Source organism: Muscardinus avellanarius, assembly GCF_963383645.1.
Source record: "Muscardinus avellanarius genome assembly, chromosome: 12".
Lineage (NCBI taxonomy): Eukaryota > Metazoa > Chordata > Mammalia > Rodentia > Gliridae > Muscardinus > Muscardinus avellanarius.
The window spans coordinates 99,910,983-99,934,406 of record NC_137798.1 but is presented as its reverse complement, the minus strand read 5'-3'; the positions used below and the strand labels follow the sequence as shown (position 1 = coordinate 99,934,406).

The 23,424-nt window shown below is 39.9% G+C and overlaps 1 protein-coding gene across 1 annotated transcript in view; it reads right to left on the bottom strand.

Moving 5' to 3' along the window:
• VRK1 (VRK serine/threonine kinase 1) overlaps positions 1 to 21,579 on the bottom strand; it is a gene marked incomplete at both ends in the record, with an annotated part of 51,868 nt that extends 30,289 nt beyond the window's left edge. The window contains 6 exons of the mRNA XM_080708135.1: positions 8 to 100; positions 234 to 342; positions 3,742 to 3,829; positions 4,847 to 4,916; positions 14,080 to 14,135; positions 21,420 to 21,579. Of these exons, the coding sequence (XP_080564261.1) occupies positions 8 to 100; positions 234 to 342; positions 3,742 to 3,829; positions 4,847 to 4,916; positions 14,080 to 14,135; positions 21,420 to 21,579 (576 nt within the window). The remainder of the gene's footprint in view (positions 1 to 7; positions 101 to 233; positions 343 to 3,741; positions 3,830 to 4,846; positions 4,917 to 14,079; positions 14,136 to 21,419) is intronic.
• Between the last annotated feature and the right edge of the window lie 1,845 nt (positions 21,580 to 23,424).

Below are 23,424 nucleotides of genomic sequence, written 5' to 3'. Positions count from 1 at the left end.
AAACTACCTGGTCAGGATTCTTGTAGCTCAGAAGAAGATTTGAGGCCTTGATATCTCCATGTACATACTCATGCTCGTGAATATACTCCAAAATATCCAGCTACGAAAGCATCACACAAATAAATTAATGCAGTACCTAACACCAGCCAGCAGAGGACTGAGCTTCAACACAAACTAGCATTTACTGCATTAAAAACATTTTTTTAAAAAAAACAAGAACATAGCTCACATACAATTCTCAAGCTTAGCTGCAAGACAGTTTTCCGCGAAAACCTTTTGGCATTTGCTTCATATATTTTCTGAAGGTCACTCCCAAAGCGATCCATTATCATAAACCTGTAACTGAAGACAAACAAGAGTCAATGAAGAAAATGTAACTCGGGAAAAATCTACTCTGCAATGAATATCTCCTTTCAATGTAATTTCTTCAAAGCAATGTTTAGAAAGACGGAGGGACGGAGGGAGGGAGGGAGGGACTTTAAACATTTCTCCAGCTAGAAACCTCACAACTTTGGAGTGCTCTCCTTCTCTGCCTCTTACCTACTATAAAGCCTTTTCCTGGTTTCAGCTAGTTACAGGAGACAACATTCAATTTAAGATAAAGCCCAGAAGAGACTCCAACAGACCCATCGATGGTAAACACAAAGCAATCTGCACAGGAATGAGCGCTGGCTCTAAGTGCAGCGATGTCCCCAGGTACTGGCTTCCTTCCTGTGACTATGCAGCATCTCTACTTTTAAGGTATATTTCAGCAGCATCGAAATGGTGTTGAAATCAAGAGACAGTATAAAAGTTAAGTTCTATAAATTTGCTTACATGGTGTAAAGGATGATGCATTAAACACTCAGTGGCCAAGATTTAGAGAAGAAGAAAGATCCCGGGAAAGTGTGACGGTTTCAGCTTTGCAACAAACCAGCTCTGTTGATTTGGGCAAGCGAGTTACTCCTTGGGCTTCCATCTCTACAGAAGCAAAGGAAGCAGCGAGGACTCGCCTTCCAGGTCTTTCTAGCTCTCGAATTCCAAGACTCGGTATGTGCTGAAGCACCACTACTTTGTAGTGACGCTGCTCTGCTCTTATCTTCAACAGTTTTCCAAATTCCAACTTATCTGATTAAATCATTCAAAAAATCAGTAAGAACCAAGACCACACTCCAAATATATCAAGATATCTTCCAAGAGATAAGATTAAGAACCATCCTAACAATAAGCATTTACCAAATAGCTGGCCGGGCAAGCTGCTCCACACACCTCAGATGTATTCTGTACTTAAGCCTCACTCCACCTCTGGGAGGTGGACACTCTTACCACCCCTCTCGCAAGTAGGAAGAAAACAGGTAAGCAATGTGCCCCGTCGTAATGTCAGCACACTGCTTTAACCACTGTGCCAAACCAAAGGAAGTAAACATCATTAGAACACAAAAAGCCCACGTAAAAGTTGTAGACTTCATGATGCAAATACAATACGATGAGCTTAACAGGAAAGCAAGAGCTAGCGCACATTAAAAGACAATGTGCCAGAGACAAAATCAGAATCCCATCTGTTTGTGAACTAGAAAACAATTAGAGATCCTCTTGTCCACACATCTCTTAATAAGGCAAAATGATTTGTCCAAAATCATATAATTATTTAATGGAAACATGTATTCATTCCTATAAGAGTTCCTGGTACCATGATCTCTAAAATAATAAAAATAGAACAATAATTTTGACTTTCTAATTTATTTTGTTTAATGGGTTTCAAAGGGTTGAGAGATGAAACCAGGACACATGTACATATTTGCTTTTATAAATAAGTGATGTGTGTAATCATTATAATAATATATCTGAAGAGGTTTAAAACATATTTGCTTAATTCAGCATAGGCTCTATTAATAAATCATATTAAGTAGGTCTTTGTTTTTATTCATAGATCACCCAACCACCACTCAACAACTCCTTAATCTCACCATTTCTAAATTATAAACATCAACTGAAGCATGATTCTGTAAATTGCATAGAAACCGTTACCACATTCTTCTGGAGAGACAACTCTGGCACTGAGAAGTAAAATGAAGGTTATTTCTGAATAACTGCTCTAAAGTTAAACCCTATAAGTGTGATTGTGTAGTGAGTTGAATAAAACAATTCAAGTAATAGAAAAATATAGTTCAGTATAAATGATTTCATAATGATAACTACTATTTTTACAATCCTAATGCTATTCTACCTACTACACACATACATACCTAAACACACACACACAAGGGGTATGTGTGTGTCCAAATGAGTTTCGAGGAAAAGTAAAGATTTCTGGCGGGGCAGGAGCTGGAGAAATAATTTTACTTTCTATCTCTTCACTTTTGATAGACCTATAATGATTATTTTTGAGAGCTTCAACCTAAGAAGTAAATCAATACCTCATACCCGAGCCATGTGCTCCTCTACAGGAGACCGCTCTGGCAAGCTCAATTTGTAGATGCATAGGCTGTAGGGAAGCTGCCCCCAGCAAGCAGAGTCAAGGTACAGGCTGGTGTGTTGCTTCCAGGCCCTGCACTCTGGGCCTCTGTTCTCCCCACAGGGCTCTTTCCCAGATGACAGTCACCCCCCCCCCCCCGCCCACCACCACCACGGTCTCTCCCCTCACAGCAGCCTCGTACAGCAAGAAGGCACTCGTGGGTTAGGGAGTCCTGCTCTTTAGAGACGCACGGGCCTCAGGAGAGCGATGCTGCTTGCTACTCACAACTGTCCCTGCCCTCAGTCTGCTGGGGCTTTCCTTCCTTCCCCACATGACCCTGCTTCACCAAGTCAATCTCTGTGACCATACTTGCCCTTGCCAAGGCTTAAGACTGTGCATTGGTAAAAGTCTGGCCAAGAAAACCTAACCAGGACTGGTTTCCTTGCTGGGGAAGGGAAACTCACAAGACGCTGAAGCCATCTGGGCCGAGGGTATTGTGCCTGCATGTGAAATGAGACCAGAGAACGGAGAGCTGCTGGGGAAATGCCAAGACGAGGGCAAAGGAGCGAGACTGGAGCCGGCCTGGTGACAGCCTGCGCAGCCCCATCATCCTTTCCTTGACCTAAAAGCATTCTAGCCAACAGACCTCCAGTTCCAAACTAAATGCACTCTCAAGGCCTCTGCCCCCAGCCTTACTCCATGAAGTTCCACTCATTCATTCAATGTTTAAAAGGTTTCAATTACGCTTGGAAGTATTAAGGTTTTCTCCAGCTGAATTATGCCCATATGAACATTCCATTCTCTTAATTCCTGTGAAATCTAAGTTAAAAAGAATCACACAACTTAGCACTAAACTGTCCTCTAAATGTTTCTTACACTCTTTTCTTTCACCAGATAGGCTGAACCCTTCATTTAAAAAAGAAATTGTTTCCATGGGCTGATTATGTATCTCACATGAAATACCAAAGAGTACAGAAAGCAGAGAGGTGTGTTTGTTTTTAGGGAAAGAAGCTGGAGGGCCTTTTGACTTTGTTGCTATTTGTCAGCTGGGTTTCACACACTTGACTCTGGGCCACCCAAGTCCTCCAGACCAAAGAGGGTCCCACCCCAAGGGGCATCAGCGCTGCTCCATGGTGCAGAAAGCAGACAGTGCTTTACTCATCTTATTCCCTGACACATGCTACATACCCCAGATGAGGACCTGCCTACTAAAATTGTTGGGTGCTCGGTAAGTAATTCTGGACTAAACCAACTGGACAGTAAATGCTCAAAAAAGAGAAAAGAAAAACAAACCACGCAGTTTTTACCTTTTTCCATTTTTATCATGTAGACCAGATCCCCAATACTTAGGAACACCAAGGTACTTCAGTTTATGAGTACGAATCCATTTCTGAACTACAAATTAAAACAGATGTTTATGACTATAACTTCTATACATAAGTGACAATTTTTATACATTAAAAGATTATACTTATAAATGCAACAAGATTTCACTTTTTTCATAAAACAAAAAGTGAAAAGTAATATGTAACCAATCAATAAAAAAAACCTTTAGAATCAAAGCCACTTTATTAACGTACAAAATTTATTCTGTCTTTAACATTGTTTTAAAGTGAAAAATCTAAAAAACAAAACCAAAATCATCACAGTACTACAAATGCAGTTACTATCTAGTTACATACATGTTCAAATGTTCACTTACTTCCACTGGAAGACTTTTTTTTTTTTTTTTTTTTTTTGCAGGACTGGAGATGGAGATGGAACCCAGGGGCATTCTACCTCCAAGCTACACCCCCAGCCCTATTTTTTTATTCTTTATTTTAAACAGGGTCTCACTCAGTTGCAAAGGGCCTCACTAAATAGCTAAGGCTGTCCATGAACCTCAATCCTCCTGTCTCAGCCTCCCAAACGCTGGGATTACAAGCCTGCACCACCATGCCTGACTTAGAAGACTTATTTTTTATCCCAATCTACAAGTTTGAGATTTTTTCCCCTTCAATCATTAGATCTTTACCTCAACCGGTAAATCAAAACCTAGGAGAGATGGTGGCTTTTCTTCCAGAAGGGACCAGAGCAGCTATAAGAGGTTCTACGCTAAACCGGATATTCTCCGTTCTAAGATTATCAAATATGGCATACACCTCCACCCTGTTATTTTCTCCAAAACTTAGAAAAATACTCAAAAAGTTTGGAGGTTCTTGAGTCTAACTCATGGATTAGGGTTAGTTCTCAATTTTTAACAAATTTCCTAAATCATACACCATTTATTTTCTTTATTCTATATATCATCTTGGTGAAACTCTGTAACAAATCTATTAATGAATCACAGTTATTTCATAAAACTTCATTTGAATGAAATTTATTTATAAAACAAATATCACAAAAGGGCCAAAAGATTCAACGTTTTCTTACTTTGCTCTGGTTTAGCAGCTCGCTGGTAGAACTTTAACTCAGTAAAAAGAGGTCCGTTGTCACTAGGTTCCTTAGAAATAAAAGTACTGATTAGTACTGGCACAGTTAAAATTCCTGGGTTATTTTCAGTAAACATTGAAAACAGACGAACAAATCACCTTTTCTTTAAAAACAATGTAATTATGATAAAGTTCATGACTCTTTAAAAGATTATGGTCAACTACTTAGAAATGTTTCAGATGTCTTCAGAATACAGTCCACAAAATTCACTTTCAAAAGTGATAATTATACAAAATCAGATACACAGCTCAGTCTTGGCAGAAATTTAAGGAAAACACTTAAAACTAATTTTCATCTTTATTAAGCTTTCCCCTAAGCAAAGACCAACAACCATGTTAATAGTATCACTAAAGGGCTACAAGGTATTTCTGAGATTTAATTTTACTAAATCTGAGATTTAATAAAATTTCAATCCTGATTTAACCAGTTCGTGGAAATCCCATCCCTCTGCTGCTCTCTCCACAGCTGCCCTCTAGGGCCTCTCAGGACAGGAGAGCGTCCTCTGCCCACTGAACTGCACCCTTTCCTTTCTGACACTGGTTCTCATGGTCTCCAAATCTAAGAGCTCTAAAACTTACGTCCTTCATGATAATTTAAAGTAAAAAAGAAAATGGGATGAATAACAATATTCTACCAACTTTACTGGACTATATTCATTTCTTAGTTTAACCCACTTGGTACCAATTTTCAATTTTGCAAATATTGACATGAATACAATTGGAAACCTTAATCTAGACCTTATATATTCTTTATATATTTTTTTACAGATTTTTCCAGTGCTCTAGTCATTTACCTAATAGAACTCTAAAAACATGTATTTCCAAAGTTACCCTAACTGCTATAGTTGTTGTTCAGTTTGAGTTTTTATAGGTGCCTCATATCTGAAATGATGGGGACTTAACAAGTTAAGGGATATTGTGAAGACAAATACAGTCCCACAAAGGCATCTGTACAACAAGAAATAATAGCCTGCAAGGATTTTTGACTTGTTAAATATAGAAGGGCAAGAAGCATCTTATGACTAAGTGAACTTCTTAAATAGTGAATTTTGTCTGATGAACAATGATTAGTATTTATTAATATTTGATATTTTGTTATCTTATTGAGAATCAGAAAAATAAAATTAAAGCAACAAAAATTTCAAGCGAGAAAGCAAACATTTCTAAACCAACTTGAAAGTTGCTTTTCTTTAACAGTATGAGAAGAAAATTATTTTGGATGAAATATCTATATAGTTGGATTTCCAGGTTCAGCAGAGCATTAAGAGAACTGATAAATGAGGCCCATCACCTTCACTGACACAAAACTTGTGAAATACGTACTTCTTGGCCACTGAAAATGCCTTTGCAAATACACAAAATGTGCTCGCCGTATTTTTTCATTCAAGAAACCCTCAACCGCCACAGAAGTTAATTTTGCTCCCTGAGGTTAAAAAAAAAATTTTTTTTCGCCAGGCGTGCTGGTGCACACTTGTAATACCAGTACTGGGGAGGCTGAAACAGGAGGGTCGCAGGTTCGCAGCCAGCCTCAAGTATTCAGTGAGGCCCTCCACAAATTAGTGAGACCCTGTTTCAAAATAAAGAATAAAAAATAGGGGTGTGGATGTGGCTTGCAAGTAGAATGCCCCTTTGTTCAATCCCCAGTAACACACACACACACACACACACTCTTTCATATACATATTCCCATTATCTCAGATTTATTGTAGTTGAAAAAAAACTAGGTGTTCCCAGTGAACACGCTTACAGGAAGACTCTGCCAAACTACAGAGTCAAGCAACGCCTAGTTATGAATGAGCAGCTAACAGCAAATGGGCAACCTGTAAAACACGTGGATCGGCACCTAAAAGCTTACCTTTTTTGTTACAAGTTAAATATAGTTTTTGGCCCAGGCTTGGAAGAGTGGCATAAATAGACTGGACATGTAATCAACTTTTTCTGAGTGCCAAATCCCTACTTGTGTACTCAGCACCTCAGGTCTGTTCGTAACCTGTGGCTCCTTCCCCAGCAGTAATGGCAGCCACAGAGATATTTGTGAATATTTTAAGCCAATGACTGAGAAGGAATCACAGAATCAGCATAAGAAATAAAGAAAGGAAAATTTTAAAAATATTTTTGGAAAAAATAGGGCAGGGGCTGGAGCTCGGAGGTCTAATGCCCCTGGGTTCCATCCCCAGACCTGAAAAAAAAAAAATATATATATATATATATATGGCTTTTAGAATTGCTCATTAATATAATTCAAGTTTGAAAGGGGTTTTCCGAAGACAAATCCTAGCTTATTACCATCGGTATAAAATTCTGATTTATTCAGTTTCAACCTATGTCATCTCAACTTTAATTTTCAAGTTTTCCTTCAGGCAATAATTTATTAAACTTATAATAATGTGAATCAACCATATAAATCGGGCCTTTATAATGAAAGCCCCACTACAATGAAGGCTCTCTGAGCTCATTTCATACTTTTTCGAAACCAATAAGCTTCCATTATAACAGAATCAAGGAGCCACTTCCTTGGCACTGGAAGCTAGCTCTCTCTGTTGGAGAAAATACCTTAACTCATAACTAAAATTTTATTAACATATTTCAAATCTAAAACACTTTGCCAACTCTGTAATAGCCAAGATTTAGAAAAGAAATTGGGACTGACATTTTAACTAGAATATCACTAAACGTTTCTTTAAGACTTCTAAGTGTCAAAATGAAGATGACAACAGAAAAAAATTAAAATGTGATATATTTCAATGGCACCATCTAAAATCAACTGGCTGCCATTTAAAAATGAAGCTGTACAAAGTTTCTCATTCCTAACAAAAACTTGTAATATATGAATTGAAAATCCAGGTCATTTCTGGTAACATCAGCGAGAAAAAGCAAACATCAGTCTGCAAACTTCTTTCCAGGGACTTAGAAACACAGACTTCTACCAGTTCACAGCGGGCAAGGATCATGCTATAACAAGCCATTAGGTTACACACTCCAAAGGCCGACCTCCGTGTCCAGTTCTGCTACTGCTATGACTGACTGCAAAGAATAATTTTCTTATTAAGTCTTAATTCCGTTAGCATATATGTGAGGACTTCTTTCTTTCTGCGTTATCTACCTTATTATTAATTTTCCATTTCTCTCTGAACATTTATTTTCCTGAAACAAAATCCATTATCTGTAATCTAAAAGCAAAGAACTATAAGCCTACTATCCCTGGCGACTCAGCAACACTATCCAAAGCTGCTTCCACAGGTCAAGGATTAATACCTTAAACAGAACCGGAGATCATCTTTGGGTAGGAAGGAGAGTACCCCTAATATGAGCCTAAAAGACTACTTTCAATAAGTATGCCTTAACTTCACTCCAATGACAAATGTAAGAGATTTGCAGGTTAACCATTTACAGTCACTCACAAAGCAGACATACCGCAGTAATCCACATTTTTTTACATGTTTCCTACATCTATGTGGAAACCCAGACCAGAAGCACAGAGTACCTGCCAAGTCCCTACTATAGAAAAGGATCACAAAACAAGGACAAAACTGTGCACACAACACATGATTCCATTTAAAATAATGAAAATAATCTGGCTCGGCATGCCAGATTCTCTGACAGTTCTCAACCTTGGTGCACAAAATAATCACCTGGGGAGCTTTACTAGCAATACCAGTAACCAGCGCCACCCAGAGATTCTGATCATGCTGTGCCATCAGCGCTGACAACCACTGCTCGACAGGCCATTACACCAATCTCACAATAAAAGTCAATGTCCCTAATCCCTTAAGTAACATTTGTGAGGTTTTTCTATAAAGATAAAATACATGTTCGTTTTTAAAACTTGAAAATATTTTATATATTTGTTATAATATAGCCATTTTGTAAAGCAATCATTTTATATATGTGCACACATTCACATACAGGCGCGCTCGCGCACATACACACACACACACACACACACACACACACGACAGGGAGGAGAGTGCTTTGCATCCCGCTTTTTTAGTAACTAATTTTAAAACTTTCCCATTGAGTAGTATAAAGGTTTGAAAACATGATCTTATCAGGCACAACTATAATCCCACTCCTTGAGTGGCTGAAATAGGAGGATGACAGGTTTGAGGCTAGCATGCAATAACTTAATGAGACCATGTTCCAATAAAAGAGGAAGGCTGGAGACTGTCTCAGTGGTTGAATGCCTCTGGGTCCAATCCTCAGGAAGGAAGGACAGAAGGAAGGAGGGAAAGAGGGAGGAAGGAAAACTGACATACATGGTCTTTGGACTAGGGGTCTAGGTCAGTTGCAGAGCACTTTCCTAGCATGCATGAGACCCTGGGTTCCATCTCCAGCACTGCCCAGACAGACAGACCAAAAAATAAATAAATAAATAAATCTATGATCTTTAGATGTTTAATAATAACCCCTAATGATTTTTTTGGTTACTGGGTTTTGTTTTATTTTGCTACTGGGGGTTGAACCCCAAGGCATTCTACCTCCAAGGCTGGCCTTGAACCCTCCTGTCCCAGCCTAAGCACTGGGATTATAGGTGTGTACTACTGTGCCCAGCTGCCCCTAATGTTTTAAATGGCAATTTTTCAATAAATAGTTTTGATTTTAATACTGATAAAAACTGATACTCATAAACATATTTGTATTTGATGATCCATTTGAACTTTCAATATTATGACGCTCTAAGGTAAGTTCTGAATGGGCCTACTCTCAAGAGAAGAAAGTGAGTAGCATGGAGCAACTGAGAATAAACAGACAGGAAAGACAGCAAGAAGGTGGTAGAGAGTTATGGCTGAAAATACCTGAAAAAAATGAATAAGCCCTCAAGGACTGCACAAGGAAAACAATGTTTAAACCAAGGTCCTTAATATCAGGTAATTTAAAATCTAGTTAGGGAGATAAAACTTAAAACCGCAAGTATATGAGAAGATATTAAAAGTGAAATTGTAAAATAAATGTTAATATAATGAGTGATACAGGAGTTTAAAGAGGTTCCGAAAGTTCAGACATCAGGGGAGAAAGAACACCTAGCGCTGTTGAACCTCCCTTCAAAGGGAAAGGAGAAGCAGCGACATTGCTTTGGCTGTCGCTCTTCCCGAATCACTGATATTATTCTAGGATCACAAGCTACAGGGTGAAAAAGTTGCTGAAATAGTAACCGCAAAAGAGAAATAAGCTGAGTATTTATCACTGCCCTCATGACCAAAAATAAAAATTAACTAGGGATAATGGAGACAGACCTAAATGAGAAGACAGGAGATGCAGAGTATTGAACTGTGTTTGATAGCAAACAGACTTAAACTTCAGCATGTGGTTTGCTCCCTTCAAGTTAACAGGAAATACCTGTTCCTATTCAGTTTAGTTTTTCCTCAACTGTGTAAGTTTAGGCAGTAGTAGTGAAGTTATATTGAATAACAACTAAAATACTTCTAATTACTCACAATAATGAAGGATGCAATAATTCTAAGATACAACCTAAGTTCAAAGAATCTCAGGTTATACAGAACAAAAACACATGGCCATTCACCAGTTCTACCTATAAACAGATTGGGATTTTCCCTCCAGGACAGGGACACTTCAAAGCTTAACAAACTGCAGAAGGGCCAGAGGTCAGCAGATACTGAAACCCCAGGCAGTGAGAAATCCGGGGCTTGCTTTCAATTCACAATGTGAAACTTTTGAGGAGCCTAGGAAGAAACTAGTCTCACTCATTGATTTTAGTGTTTTAATTTTTGTATTAAAGACAACTGCAGATAATATTCTATAATCCTATGCAAATGACTAGATTTAGCAGTAAGAACTTTTAGTTCCTCTGATACAGAGCAACAGGAATGTTATTTCAAAATACAGAAGATGACAAACCCAAGACAGAAGAGCATCCAGAAGAGGAAAACGTCAGGAGAAACAGCACTGACACTTTACCCCACTTCCAGGGAGAGAGAATCCCTGAGACCAAGTTACTCCTCCTCGCAAACAAGTGTGGGTGGACAGGACACAGACCACTGGCAGCTGAGGACCATGGCCTCGAAGAACGGGAGGGTGTAAAATGGAAGAACCACTGAGCACAAGGGAGACCCAAGTCAACCAACAGGACCCTGACACCAAAACCAAGCCCTGGGATTCAAAAATTCTAAATTAAGAAATATTGGGGGGAAAAATAAAGACCAATATGACAAAGACACAGAAATCCTTAACAAAATATCAGCAAAGCATTTCAGTATTAGGTTAAAAGCAAAATACAACCTGACTAAGTGGGATGTGTGTTAAGAATGCAAAGTTAGTTCTACATTAAATTATCAATCATTGTAATTACATTAGCAGAATAAAAAAAGAAAAATCTTATACTCCATCTCAAAAGATGTACAAAAAGCATTCCAAAAGTGAACATGCAAACTACAAACTGGAGAATACTTACAACACATATATCTGAAATTTAAGTCCAGAATAACTTTCTAACTACCCAATTATAAAAAAGTAAAACACCCCACTTATTAAAAGAATATCTTTTTATAAAAGAGAAGAGGGGAAAGGTGAAGAGGCACTCCATACACACGAAAATACATCTAAACAGCCAATAAGTACAATAAAAAGTGCTCAAGACTCTCAGTCAGTAAGTAAATGCAATCCGAAGCCACGAGACACTGCTACGTGCCACTACAATGGCAAAAGCCAAACAAACCTGACAAGGCCGACAGCAACTGCTGGAGGACGCAGAGCAATCGCAGCTCTTGTGCGTTACTGGTCAGCGTGTCAAACAGCACCATCACTTTGAAAATCCGTCCAGGACTGTCTTATGAATATAAATATGCATATTCCCTATACACCAGTAATTCAACTTCAGGGTATTTATCCAAAAGAAATAAAAACCCATACCCATAAAAACACTATACAAGAATGTTTATACTTTACAGAAGCATAAGCCATAATAGCGCAAAACTGGAAATGCCCACATCTATCAACATATAATGAAATGTTTGCCATACCAACAATATAGATGAACTTTTACAACATTATGCGGAGCACAAGCTCCGTATAGTATATAGTGCCATTACATAACATCTAGACCAGGAACAACTAATCCAGGGAAAAACTCTCAGACAAGCAGTTGTCTGCAAGGGTGCAGGGAAGCAGAGGTTTAACTGACAAAGGACAGGAGAAATGGTGCTGGAAATGTTCTATGTCTTCATAGAAGCGAGGGTTAAATAGCTAATGCACTTGGCAGAAGCAGTCAAACTGTTCATCTTATACCTGTGTATTTCCCTGTAAAAAACTGAACCTCAATAAAGAAAACGTTTTTAAAAATCACTTAATTCTGGTCCAAAAAAGTTGTTTCCTTAGGAACTGAATATAGTTCTTTTAGAAAAAGGAGTTAAAACTTAACAAAACGCTTTAAGGTAAAAACTAAAACAAAACAAAAACGAGGTAATTCTAATTCTTGAGCTGTGTAACCTTTAGGAGAAAAGGCATGGGGGAGGAGCGCTATGTGTGAATTTTCCCAAATTGACAAGCACGCCCTACTGGCCCTTTTATTTAACAAAATCATGCTCTTTGCATTGATAAAAATGTCTAGGAGAGTGGAGCTAAAAATGCTGACAAGTAAAAAGATGCAAGCCAGGCATGGTGGTGCATGCTGTAATCCCAGTACTTGGCAAGCTTAGACAGGGGGATCACAGGTTCGAGGACAGCCTCAGCAAGCAGTGAGAATCTCATCAAACTAGTGAGATGGTTTCAAAATAAAACAAAAACTAAAATAAGGCTGGTGGTATAGCTTAGAGGTAGAATGCCTCTGGGTTCAATCCCCAGTAACCAAAAAAATAAAAGCACAATTGATTAAAAAAAGAAAAAAAAAAGTAAGCTGGGTGTGATGGTCTACGCGTGTAACCCTAGTACTTGGGAGGCTAAAACAGGAAGATCACAGCTAGCAACCAGCCTCAGCAATTGGTAAAGCCATCCACAACTTAGCAAGACCCTGTTTCAAAACTGAGAATAAAGTAAGTCACAGGGCATGGTGGCACACACTTGTAATCCCCGCTCTTGGAAGGCAGAGACAGGAGGATCGCGCAGGTTTGAAGCTAGCCTTGCTGGCTTAAGAGACCCTGTTTCCAAATAAAATATAAAATAGGTCTGGGAGTGTAACCCGGAGGTAAAAGGGTTCCATCCCCAGTACCACCAAAAATAAAAAAGAAGAAAGAAGAAGAAAGGAGGAGGAGGAGGAGGAGGAGGAGGAGGAGGAGGAGATGATGATGATGATGATGATGGTAGTTCTGGGGGTGTATCTTGGAGGTAGATGCCCCTGGGCTCCGTCCCTGACACCACACACACACTGACACCTGAATTAACCTGGCTCTTCAGTGTTTGCTAAGTCAGATGGGATGTTGTCCAACTTTACTCATCATGAACTGACCTCAGCATTGGGATAGCAAAGATAATCAACAATCATAATTATATAAATTATTTAACTTACTATTTGAACAGGGAAGAAAATTAGGAACAAATAAAAAGAAAAAATTTGATGAAGAAATCCAGAAGCAGCCAGGCATGGTAGCGCATCCTTGTAATCCTGCACTTGGGAGGCTGAGACAGGAGGATCGCACAGGTTCAAAGCCAGCCTCAGCTACTTAGTGAGGCTCTCAGCAACTTAGTGAGACCCTGTTTCCAAATAAATATAAAATAGGTCTAGGAATGTAGCCCGGAATAGAATAGCCCCTGGGTTCCTGAGTTCCACCCCCAGTACCACACACACAACACACACACACACACACAAACACACACACACACACACACACACAGTCCAAAAGCAAATGCAAAATAAAATTACATTCAATCAGTACAGTCTTGCAGGATATAAAAATAAAAAGCATTTCATCTAGTGTAAATAGCCAAAATAAAAATAATGGACTGAATACTTTATCCCACTCTGCATACCTCTATGCTTTCATTCATTTATCCCCAAATATCAGTGCCACTCTATTCAAAAGAGGGCAGAGGAACTTTGCGAACTCAAGTTATTTGAAACTAAAGAGCAACTTTTATGTCTCATAAAATATTTATGAAACATTATTAAAAATGTAATACCTTATTGGTTTAATGAATTCTAGTTATCAAAAAGAATGCTTTACAAAATAAATACTATACTAACTTCAGTTGAGAAAAGAAAATTTAGCTGAAACATTTCCTTACCACTTTCACCACACAGGGCGCATCACTGCCAACTGATTTTGAAGAATTCGTATCAGCTGTTTAAAAAGTAAAACAGTATCAGAACAAGGAGCATTATTAAAAATATTATACTAATATGTAGAACTGTATATCTATAACCCCTTGTAGAATACATTTCAGTTCCCACATGTGTATTTCAGGATATTATTACAATATATTTAATCAATTTTAAGACATTTTTTCAGGTTTTAACATGTCTAAACCTGGTGTGCATCTTACAACTTCTGGTTTCTACAATTTGATCATCAAATAAACTATAGGAAACCCCAAATTAAACAGAGTTAAATATTTCTTTAAGTCAAAAGTATTATCTCATGCCTATCATCTCAGTGCTTAGAAGGCTAAGACAGGAGACTTGCAGACTCAAGGCCAGCCATGGTAAAATGCCTCTGGTTTCAATCCCCAGTACGAAAAAAGGTACTTGAAGTTTTTGATTCACAGATTATATAATCTGTGAATTCTCCATAGAATACCTGATGGGATCCCATTAACTTAAGAAGCTATAAAATCCTTTTAAGAAGGAGTATCTAAAAGTAAAAAAAAAAAGAAAAGAAGAGAAAAGAACTGAATTTAAAAAAAAAGAAAAATGCTGGTTTGGGAAACACTCATCCAGTTTAGTATTTCATTCAGGACACTAGTACTAGATATTCCAGAATAATTTTAGTGTTACTCTCTTTTTATTTCATGGAAATAAAAACACACTGTTGCCCCAGAACACTGAGTTAAGGATATACGGTATTCCTATTCATCATCAAATATTTACCTGCTATCTACTATATGGCACAGTTTCTAGAAAATTAACAGTGGACAGGAAAAACTTACTCTTATAAAACTACCATTTGAATTGTGAGACAGACAAAAAAACTTACAAAGTATGTTTTATAGTAATAGGTGTGTAGAAGAGAACTTAAGCAATAAGACAGCAGGCAGTGCTGGTGTGGGGACCCTCAGTGACAAGGTGCTGGTGTGGGGACCCTCAGTGACAAGGTGCTGGTGTGGGGGCCCTCAGTGACAAGGTGCTGGTGTGGGGGCCCTCAGTGACAAGGTGCTGGTGTGGGGACCCTCAGTGACAAGGTGCTGGTGTGGGGGCCCTCAGTGACAAGGTGCTGGTGTGGGGACCCTCTGTGACAAGGTGCTGGTGTGGGGACCCTCAGTGACAAGGTGCTGGTGTGGGGCCCTCAGTGACAAGGTGCTGGTGTGGGAACCCTCAGTGACAAGGTGCTGGTGTGGGGACCCTCAGTGACAAGGTGCTGGTGTGGGGACCCTCAGTGACAAGGTGCTGGTGTGGGGGACCCTGAGGACAAGGTGTTGGTGTGGGGGCCCTCAGTGACAAGGCGTTGATGTGGGGGCCCTCAGTGATAAGGCAGTAGTAAGGAGCAGTCTCAAGGCCCCAGAGCCAAGGGAAGAATATGGCACATCTGCACACATGGCAAAGCCAGAAGGCCAAGGTCACTGGGGGAGAAAGAGAGGTGAAAAGTAACAGATGAGTGGCGTGGTGGTGCACACTTATAACCCCAGCACTGGGAGCCTGAGGAGGAGGATCACAAGTTCGCAGCCAGCCTCAGCTACACATGGGGCCCTCTGCAACTTAGTGAGACCCTGTTTCAAAATAATGCACTAAAATATAGGGCTGGGGGTGTAGCTTGATAGAATGCCCCTGGGCTCCATACCCATCACCAAAAAAAGAAAAATAAGAGACAGTCACAAAGCAGCAGGAGGAAGCACTGAGCCTGAAACAGGTGCGCCACGCTTAGAGAAACTCGTGGCACACGAGGTGCTCCTGACGTGCGCCTCCGGGGCTCGGGGCAGCAGGGCAGCCGACCACCAGGGGCTAGCGGCGTGGCATCCTGAACAAGGACCAGGGCAGTCAGGCGGCCGGTCTGTGCCCAAGGAGTCAAAGCAGAGCCAACAAGGCTTGTTGACGGCTGAGGTACAAAGTAGACAGAATGCTCTGAGTTCCTGACCTAAGTGACCGGGAAGAGGAAGCGGCCACTGACCTTTGTAAGCTGCAGGAAGAGCTAGTGCTCTGGAGGAGCTTAAGTTTGAGATGCTGAATAAATATACAAGTTTACATGGTAAAAAGCAGTTGGATACTCAAGTCTTGAGTTCAAAAGAGTGGCTCTGGCCGGACGTGGTAACACAGGCTTGTCATCCCAGCATTTGGGAGGCTGAGACAGAAGGATCGTGGTTCACGACCATTCTCAGCTACTTCCCTTTGCAACTCAGTGAGACCCTGTTTTGAAATAAAGAATAAACAATAGGGCTGAGAGTATAGCTCCGAGGCAGAATGACCCTGGGTTCCATCCCCAGTACCAAAAAAAAAAAAAAAAAAGGAGTGTTAGGGAAATACATTTGAGAGTCATCAATACAGACAGGCTATTTATTGAAAGCCCTGAGACTAGAAGAGCTTCCCTAGGGAATGAGTAGAAACAGAGAAAAAGGAAAACCCAAGACCAAACACTAAGGCACTCTTCACATTAGAAGCTGATGAGAAGAAAGGACAGGAAGTGGAGACCAAGAAACTACCAGACAACTCAGAAGCCACTGCGCTTGGAAAGGCTGCAGCCAAAGTACCTCAGCCTCAGGAAGAGCCACTGATGAAAGCTGCTAATGTGGGCAGATGAAGAGGTCTGAGGCCCTCAAGGAACTGCCCCAGGGAATGTCACTGAGGTGCTGAATTGGTAATGGGGCAAGGTCAGCTTCTTTAACAAAATATTAAAATGAAGATGCACAGACAAAGAGGGAAGAGCAAAGAACCTCAGTAACCCATTCGAGCGGCGCTACAGAACATGTGAGCACACCGAAAACAAGGAGCACTGTCTGCTCTGGAACCGAAAAAGGTAATTCCAGGGTGGTATAAAGCACTCAGAAAAGGTAAACACATGGAGAATGCACACACAGTACCTGCCCTACACTCAACTCTGGGGGAAAAAGAAGCATCACATAAAACCAAGATCTCAGTGAGAAATCTGCACTCCCATGTTTCAGTGAAGCATTATACACAATTGCCAAGACACGGAAACAACCAAAATGTGCACCAAGGGGAGGGACAGATAAGGAAAATGTGATATGTGACACACAACAGTGGTAAGGCTTGGATTTCAAGCGTCCCCCAAAGGCTCTGGGTCCCCAGCTGATGGGTATTGGGAGCTGGTAGTGTCTTTCAGGAGGTGGGGCTGGGGTGAGGAAATCAGGCCCTCTGGCGCCTTCCGCTCTCTCTGCTTTCTGGCCATCTAGGAGCGAGCGGCTCTGCTCCACACCACACTCCCTGCCGAGGTGCTCTGCCTCGCCACAGAACCAAGCAGCACAGCCAGTGTGACCAAGGACTGGGGCTTCTCAGCGTGTACCACGTGAATCTTTCCTCCTCTGAACTGCTCATGTCAGGCATCTGTATCACAGCAACAACACTACAAACACAAATAGAGTGTCATTCAGCACAAGAGAAGGAAATGGTGCCATGTGCGGTGGCATGGATGAACCTGAGAAACTACACCAGTCAGGGGACAAACCCTGCAGGATTCCACTTACGAGGTGTCGAAAACAGCCAAACACACATAAAGAGAGATGGAAGGGTAGTTCCTGGGAGATGGGAGAAGTGAAAAATGAAGAATTCCTGTCCAATAGATATAAAGTTTTGTTATGCAAGGTAATTAAGTTCTACAGATCAACTGAGTGCCTAGAGTGGACATACTGTCTTGTATACCTATTTTGTTAAAATGGTAGATCACAGATTAAATGTTCTTACCACAAGAAAGGAAAGAAAAAGGGCAGGATGTTTCAGAGAATGTGGTTGCAATGTTTACCTTGACTACAATGAGTCCATAGGTATTTACTGACATCCAAACTCATTAAATTATAGACAGCTTTTTATGTAGCATATCTCAGTGAAGCTACTAAAATTACTTTCAAAACTTAACATTAAAATAATGTAAACCAGCTGTGGATGGTGGCATATACCTGTAATCCCAGTATTGGAATATTGAGACAGGAAGATCACAGGTTCAAGACCTCCCTCAGCAACTTAGCAAGACACTGTTTCAAAATCAAAATTAAAACAGTGTTGGGGGTTTAACTCAGAGGTAGAATGCTCCTGGGTTGAATACCCAGAACCAGGAAAAAAAAAATAATAATAATGTAAATAATCCTAATAAGTGTTTTATTTTAGCAGGTGTGGAGGTTCAAGCCTATAAATCCAGTACTTGGGAGGTAGATACAGGAAGACCCCAGCTTCACGGCCAATGTGTGGTAACTTAAAAAATAAATAAATAAATAAATAAATAAATAAATAAATAAATAAATAAAATAAAAATAAATAAAAAATAAAAAGGCTGGGTTCAATCCCCAATGCCACCAGAAATTTTAAAAAAAAGAATTTATTTTAATTCTTATTGAAATGATTTATGTAGAACTTACTAAATTTCTTAAAAATCATCACATACAAAGATCAAGATCAAGCATCATATAACAAAACCCAGAAAGTAGCTGGAAGCATAGATTCTGAGTAGATAGATGAGGTGAAAACAGGACTGCAGTAGGCAGAGTCCCTGGGAACGGGGAGAATTAAAGCAGCCACCTGCCCCTTCCTGTGAGGTTGGGTGGGGAGGGGAGCAGGCAGAGGAGAGACAGCTGAGCCCCGGGAATCGGGCCCTGGTCAGCCCACAGATAAGCATTCAAAGGATCAAAACTGCAAAACTCATTGGTCTCCCAAAAACAATTCTGACCAATGATAAAAAAAAAAAAAGAAAGAAAACCTCAAGAAGGTTTGAAAGCCTATTTCCCAAGGGCTTCAAGGTCACTCTCTTTCACGGACCCTCTTTCTTGGGGTCGAGGGGAGGAGGCTTCTTTGTCCTCTCTCTTTCCCTAACTAAAAATAAACTTTCACATTTCTTGGATTTTATTCGTCAAGATTCATGGGACATGAACCCTAAAAAGAGGAGACACTCCCATTTGAGAATTACATATGAAGGGTCTTGTGCGCTCTGTGAGTAATAGGGAGCTAGCAGAGAGGTTTAAATCGGATGGCAACATGATATGATTAGTGTGTTAGGTCACTCAAGCCACACTGTGGACGATGGGATGCAAGGGGCGAGAACTAGACAGAAAGGTCACTGCCACAGTGGAGCCCAGACAAGGGATGATGAGGATGACCCACGGTGTGGCAGCAGAGATAGAGAGAAGGGATGGGCTTGAGATGTCACACAATTGAAACAGTAAGACAGATGAGGCACCGAGGATGGAACACTCAAGAATACCACCCCAGTTTCTGTTCATGGGTTACACTTATTCAGATAATCCTCTCCCAGTCGTGAGCGGATCAGAAAATGAAAGATGATATAAATTTAAGACATGCCTGTGGGACACCCAACTAACTAGAGACCTGTTGTAGGCCACTGGCCCTGGGCCTGGACACAGGTGATCAAAGTAGCCCTAGATGCAGATAAAAGATACAGAAATCAAAACTAAAGAGACAGGGACAGGAGCCATGAAACTCAATGAAGTCACTCAGGGAGAATACACAGAAGGAAAAGTGGACCGAGGAGGAAAAGCTGAAGAGCACAGAGGCACCTACAAAAGACGAGATGCAGCCAGAGGTGAGGAAAAACCAAGGCGGGGGATAGATTACAGCATGAGAGAAACATTACTCCATGGTTATCTTTCTGATAGATCCACAGAAAAGCTAATGAAAATCCAAAGGCAATCTTCTCAACTTATTAACATAAACTGCTGATGATCCTGAAAATGGCTGTTTCGATGTATCTGTGAGCACAAAAGAAACTGGAGGCAGCAACATCCAAGCACGTCAACTCTTCCCCAGACCGGTCAACTCAGGTTTAATCACAGAGAACTGTTAAGCCATGAATTTGTAAAAATACTATTAGATAGTTCCTTCTGACAATACATACAACTAGGATATGTAAAATACATCCAAAGCAAGTTCCAAATTTGCAAAAGGTTACAAAAGTAAATTAACTAATACAAAATCAAGGATTTAGAGACAAGTCTCCACTAACCTGTCATTACGTCCACATAAGCTGCAGTTGAAACAGCTTATTTAATATACCCATCTCCTCCAAGTCAAAAACTATATACCTGGCTCATCTAGCTGCTAGTCTTCCATGGTTTGGGGGATTCACACCTAAAGTCAAGTGGAGCCTACTTCACAAGAATGGGTCTGGCTCTAAACAAAACCAGAGAATCAGCACAGATCCCGAAGACAAGCACCATCAGCCTAGTCCTACAGCAAGTAAACTTCAGCATGCGCCGCAGTCACCTAGAGGACTTGCTCCACCACCGAGCCTTCTCCCTAGTTTCTGGTATGCACATCTGGACTGAGGCTCCAGAACTTGCAGTTCTATTAAGTTCCAGGTGACACCAATCTAGGCTACAGTACTAGTATTCTGAGTAAGGTGTTATTTCAAAGAACAAAAAGGTTCCACTACTAAAAATAAATTTTTATATATGCTCATGGCAGAATTTAAATACCTAGTTAACTAAAAAGAAATGTAGAATGAAAAAGAAATATCAAATGCAAATATGAATTGCATTGTAATCCCTACTAATATTCCTGGTGAAGCAGACAACATTACAATCAGTTAAGATTTCTTTTAAATTAATAATTTAGTTAACCTACAGACTTTCTAGGTTCTATCTGGGTCTCAAAAAATTTCAAAGTAAGTTTGCTAACTAATGAAACATTTGATCAGGCCTAAATGCAGTTTCTAGATCATTCTTCTAATGCCACTATAATAATTTTTAGGATTGTATAGAAGGGAAAAAAATCCACATCTGTAAAAGTAGCTAAACCCAGAGAAAATAATTTCTAACTGGAGGTTAGAAAGAAAAGATGCACATGGCTTTGAGTTTCAAAAGAGATTAAAAATACATAAAATACGGTTAGGTGTGGTGGCGCACACTTGTAATCCCAGCATTCGGGAGGCGAAGTCCTGAGGATTGTGGTTCGCAGAAAGCCTCAGATACTTAACGAGGCACTTCACAACTCAGACCCTGTTTCAAAAAATATTTTTAAAAAAGACTGAAAAATAGGGCTGGAGGTGTAGCTCAGAGGTACAATGCCCCTGGGTTCTATCCCCAATACCGCAAAAAAAAAAATAAAAAAATAAAACATCTTAAAAATCTAAAATTGTAGCATTCACTAGTAGTAGTATTATATATATTTTATCCTATTTTTTATTATGCCTAAATGAACAATCTTCTCTTCTACTCCTACAAAATTAGAAATCATTTTGATAAGAAAGTACATAAATCTCTGGACTGGTGAATAGAAGTATCCATACACTTACCAAGATATATACAGCCAAAGCCACCTTGGCCAATAGGTATTCCTAGTTTCCATTCCTTTTTTGACATGTCAGTTATAATCTCTCCAGCTGCAAATTGCTCTGCAAGACGTCTCTTTGTAGGGCCCTGTCTTCCAGCTTGAGCTGCTTTTACACGAGGCATTTTTACTATAAGACAAAACAAAGCAACACTCATCTTAGAAGGGTTCAGAACATTTTTCCTACAGAAAAGATTATGTGCAAGCCAAGCCTGGTGGCACATGCCTATAATCCCAGTTGAGAGGCTGAGATAAGAAGATCAGGTTCAAGGCCAGCCCCAGCAATTTAGTGAGGCCCTCAGCAAATTACTGGCTGTTTCAAAAAAAGTAAAATTAAATTTAAAAAAGGGCTAGAGGCATAGCTTAGAGGTAGAATGTCCCTGGGTTCAATTCCCAGTTATCACACCTGCCCCCAAAAAAGATTCTGTGCAAGAGAGAGGCCATTCAAATTCCTACTTACTTCAACACTAAGTAAAGGACTCAAATCATATTATCTCTTAGCTTTGGAGAAAAGGCAATAAATAAAATGATCTACACAATTACTTTAAAAAATACTTAGTTTTAAGCTTCAGTTGTATATAATCTATGACTAAAATGCTATTTAACGACAAAAAAGAATTGTTCTATGAAACCAAGGGAAAAGACAGATCCAAGTAGAATGCACACTTCATAGTAATACAACAGAGTTTAAACGGTCAGTACTAGTATTCTAAGTACATGATACAAAGACTGAAAGCAATGCAGTTAAAGACAAGGAGAAAGGGCAACGGTGTGTAGGCCACTAAATTAGATGTATTGGGTAGGTTCCCATCCATCCTATTAGGAAGACTAGGAAGACTGCATTGCCATCTGCACTTACCATTTGTAAATTTAGGCCCAGCAATCTAGTGAATGGTGCTACACTACAAATGTACAGATGATGACTCGCCTCCAAAGCCTCACCCACATGCTCCACAACTTGCCTTTCAAGAGGGAACCAGAGTAACCGTGTGTGTTGTGGTCCAGTTCACAGGAATGCAACGCTGGTGACACTCTGCACGCCTGTCCTCACTAGCTAGCCCACAAGAAATCAGTCTCCGCGTGCTTTCCATGGTGTTCAATGTTACCATGAGGAAGGTGGATCTGTGGGAAACGCTGACCTGGACCACGAAGCCTCCTGGATTCCCGCTATGACTCCAGGTGGCTGGGTAATCCTGACCAAGTCTTTCTCCCTGAACTTCAAGTGCAGTGGGGCACAGCGCACTACAGGTCAGGAAACACTGTGTGCGTGTGTGTGTGTGTGTGTGTGTGTGTGTGTGTGTGTGTGTGTTGTGTGATTGCAAACTCTTCAGTTCTTTGAATATTAAGAAAAGAATTTACTTGGTAACATTCTACAGTTCCTAAAAATGTAGTAGATATATAGCAAGGAGAGGAAGGTAATAAAAATAAGTTAGACTGCAATAGCTGAAAAATGGCTATTTAAATAAAAGTAGTCTGTTAAGGTATGACCTCAAATTACATTACCTAGTAGAGTTCAGTTTCAGCCTACCTATAACATATAGTGTACAAACTACATTAGATTGGAAAGTTTCAGCAAATACTATCACTCACTTCACATCGACAGATTCCATATTTACAGATTCCATGTTCTCACTTTGTTGGCAAACTTTTAATGTTTTCCTAAAGAACACTTAATATATCTGTACTATCTATATCTTCTCTAACAAAATGTCTTCAAAGTACGTGAATGTGCTGTCATTTCTTCACATTAATTCTCTTCATATTGGTTAATTCTTAACTGTGCTCAGTTGAGTGTTAGTGGCAACTATTGCAACCCAGACTCAAAACAACAAAATGACATTTATTACCAGGTAAAAGAAATTACTTTAAAACACAGCATTTTCAAATACTAAAATGGATTTCTTATAAATTTCACCAACTTTATCAAATCACCAAGTCAGCTTCAATTTAATTATTTCTTTATAGTAGCC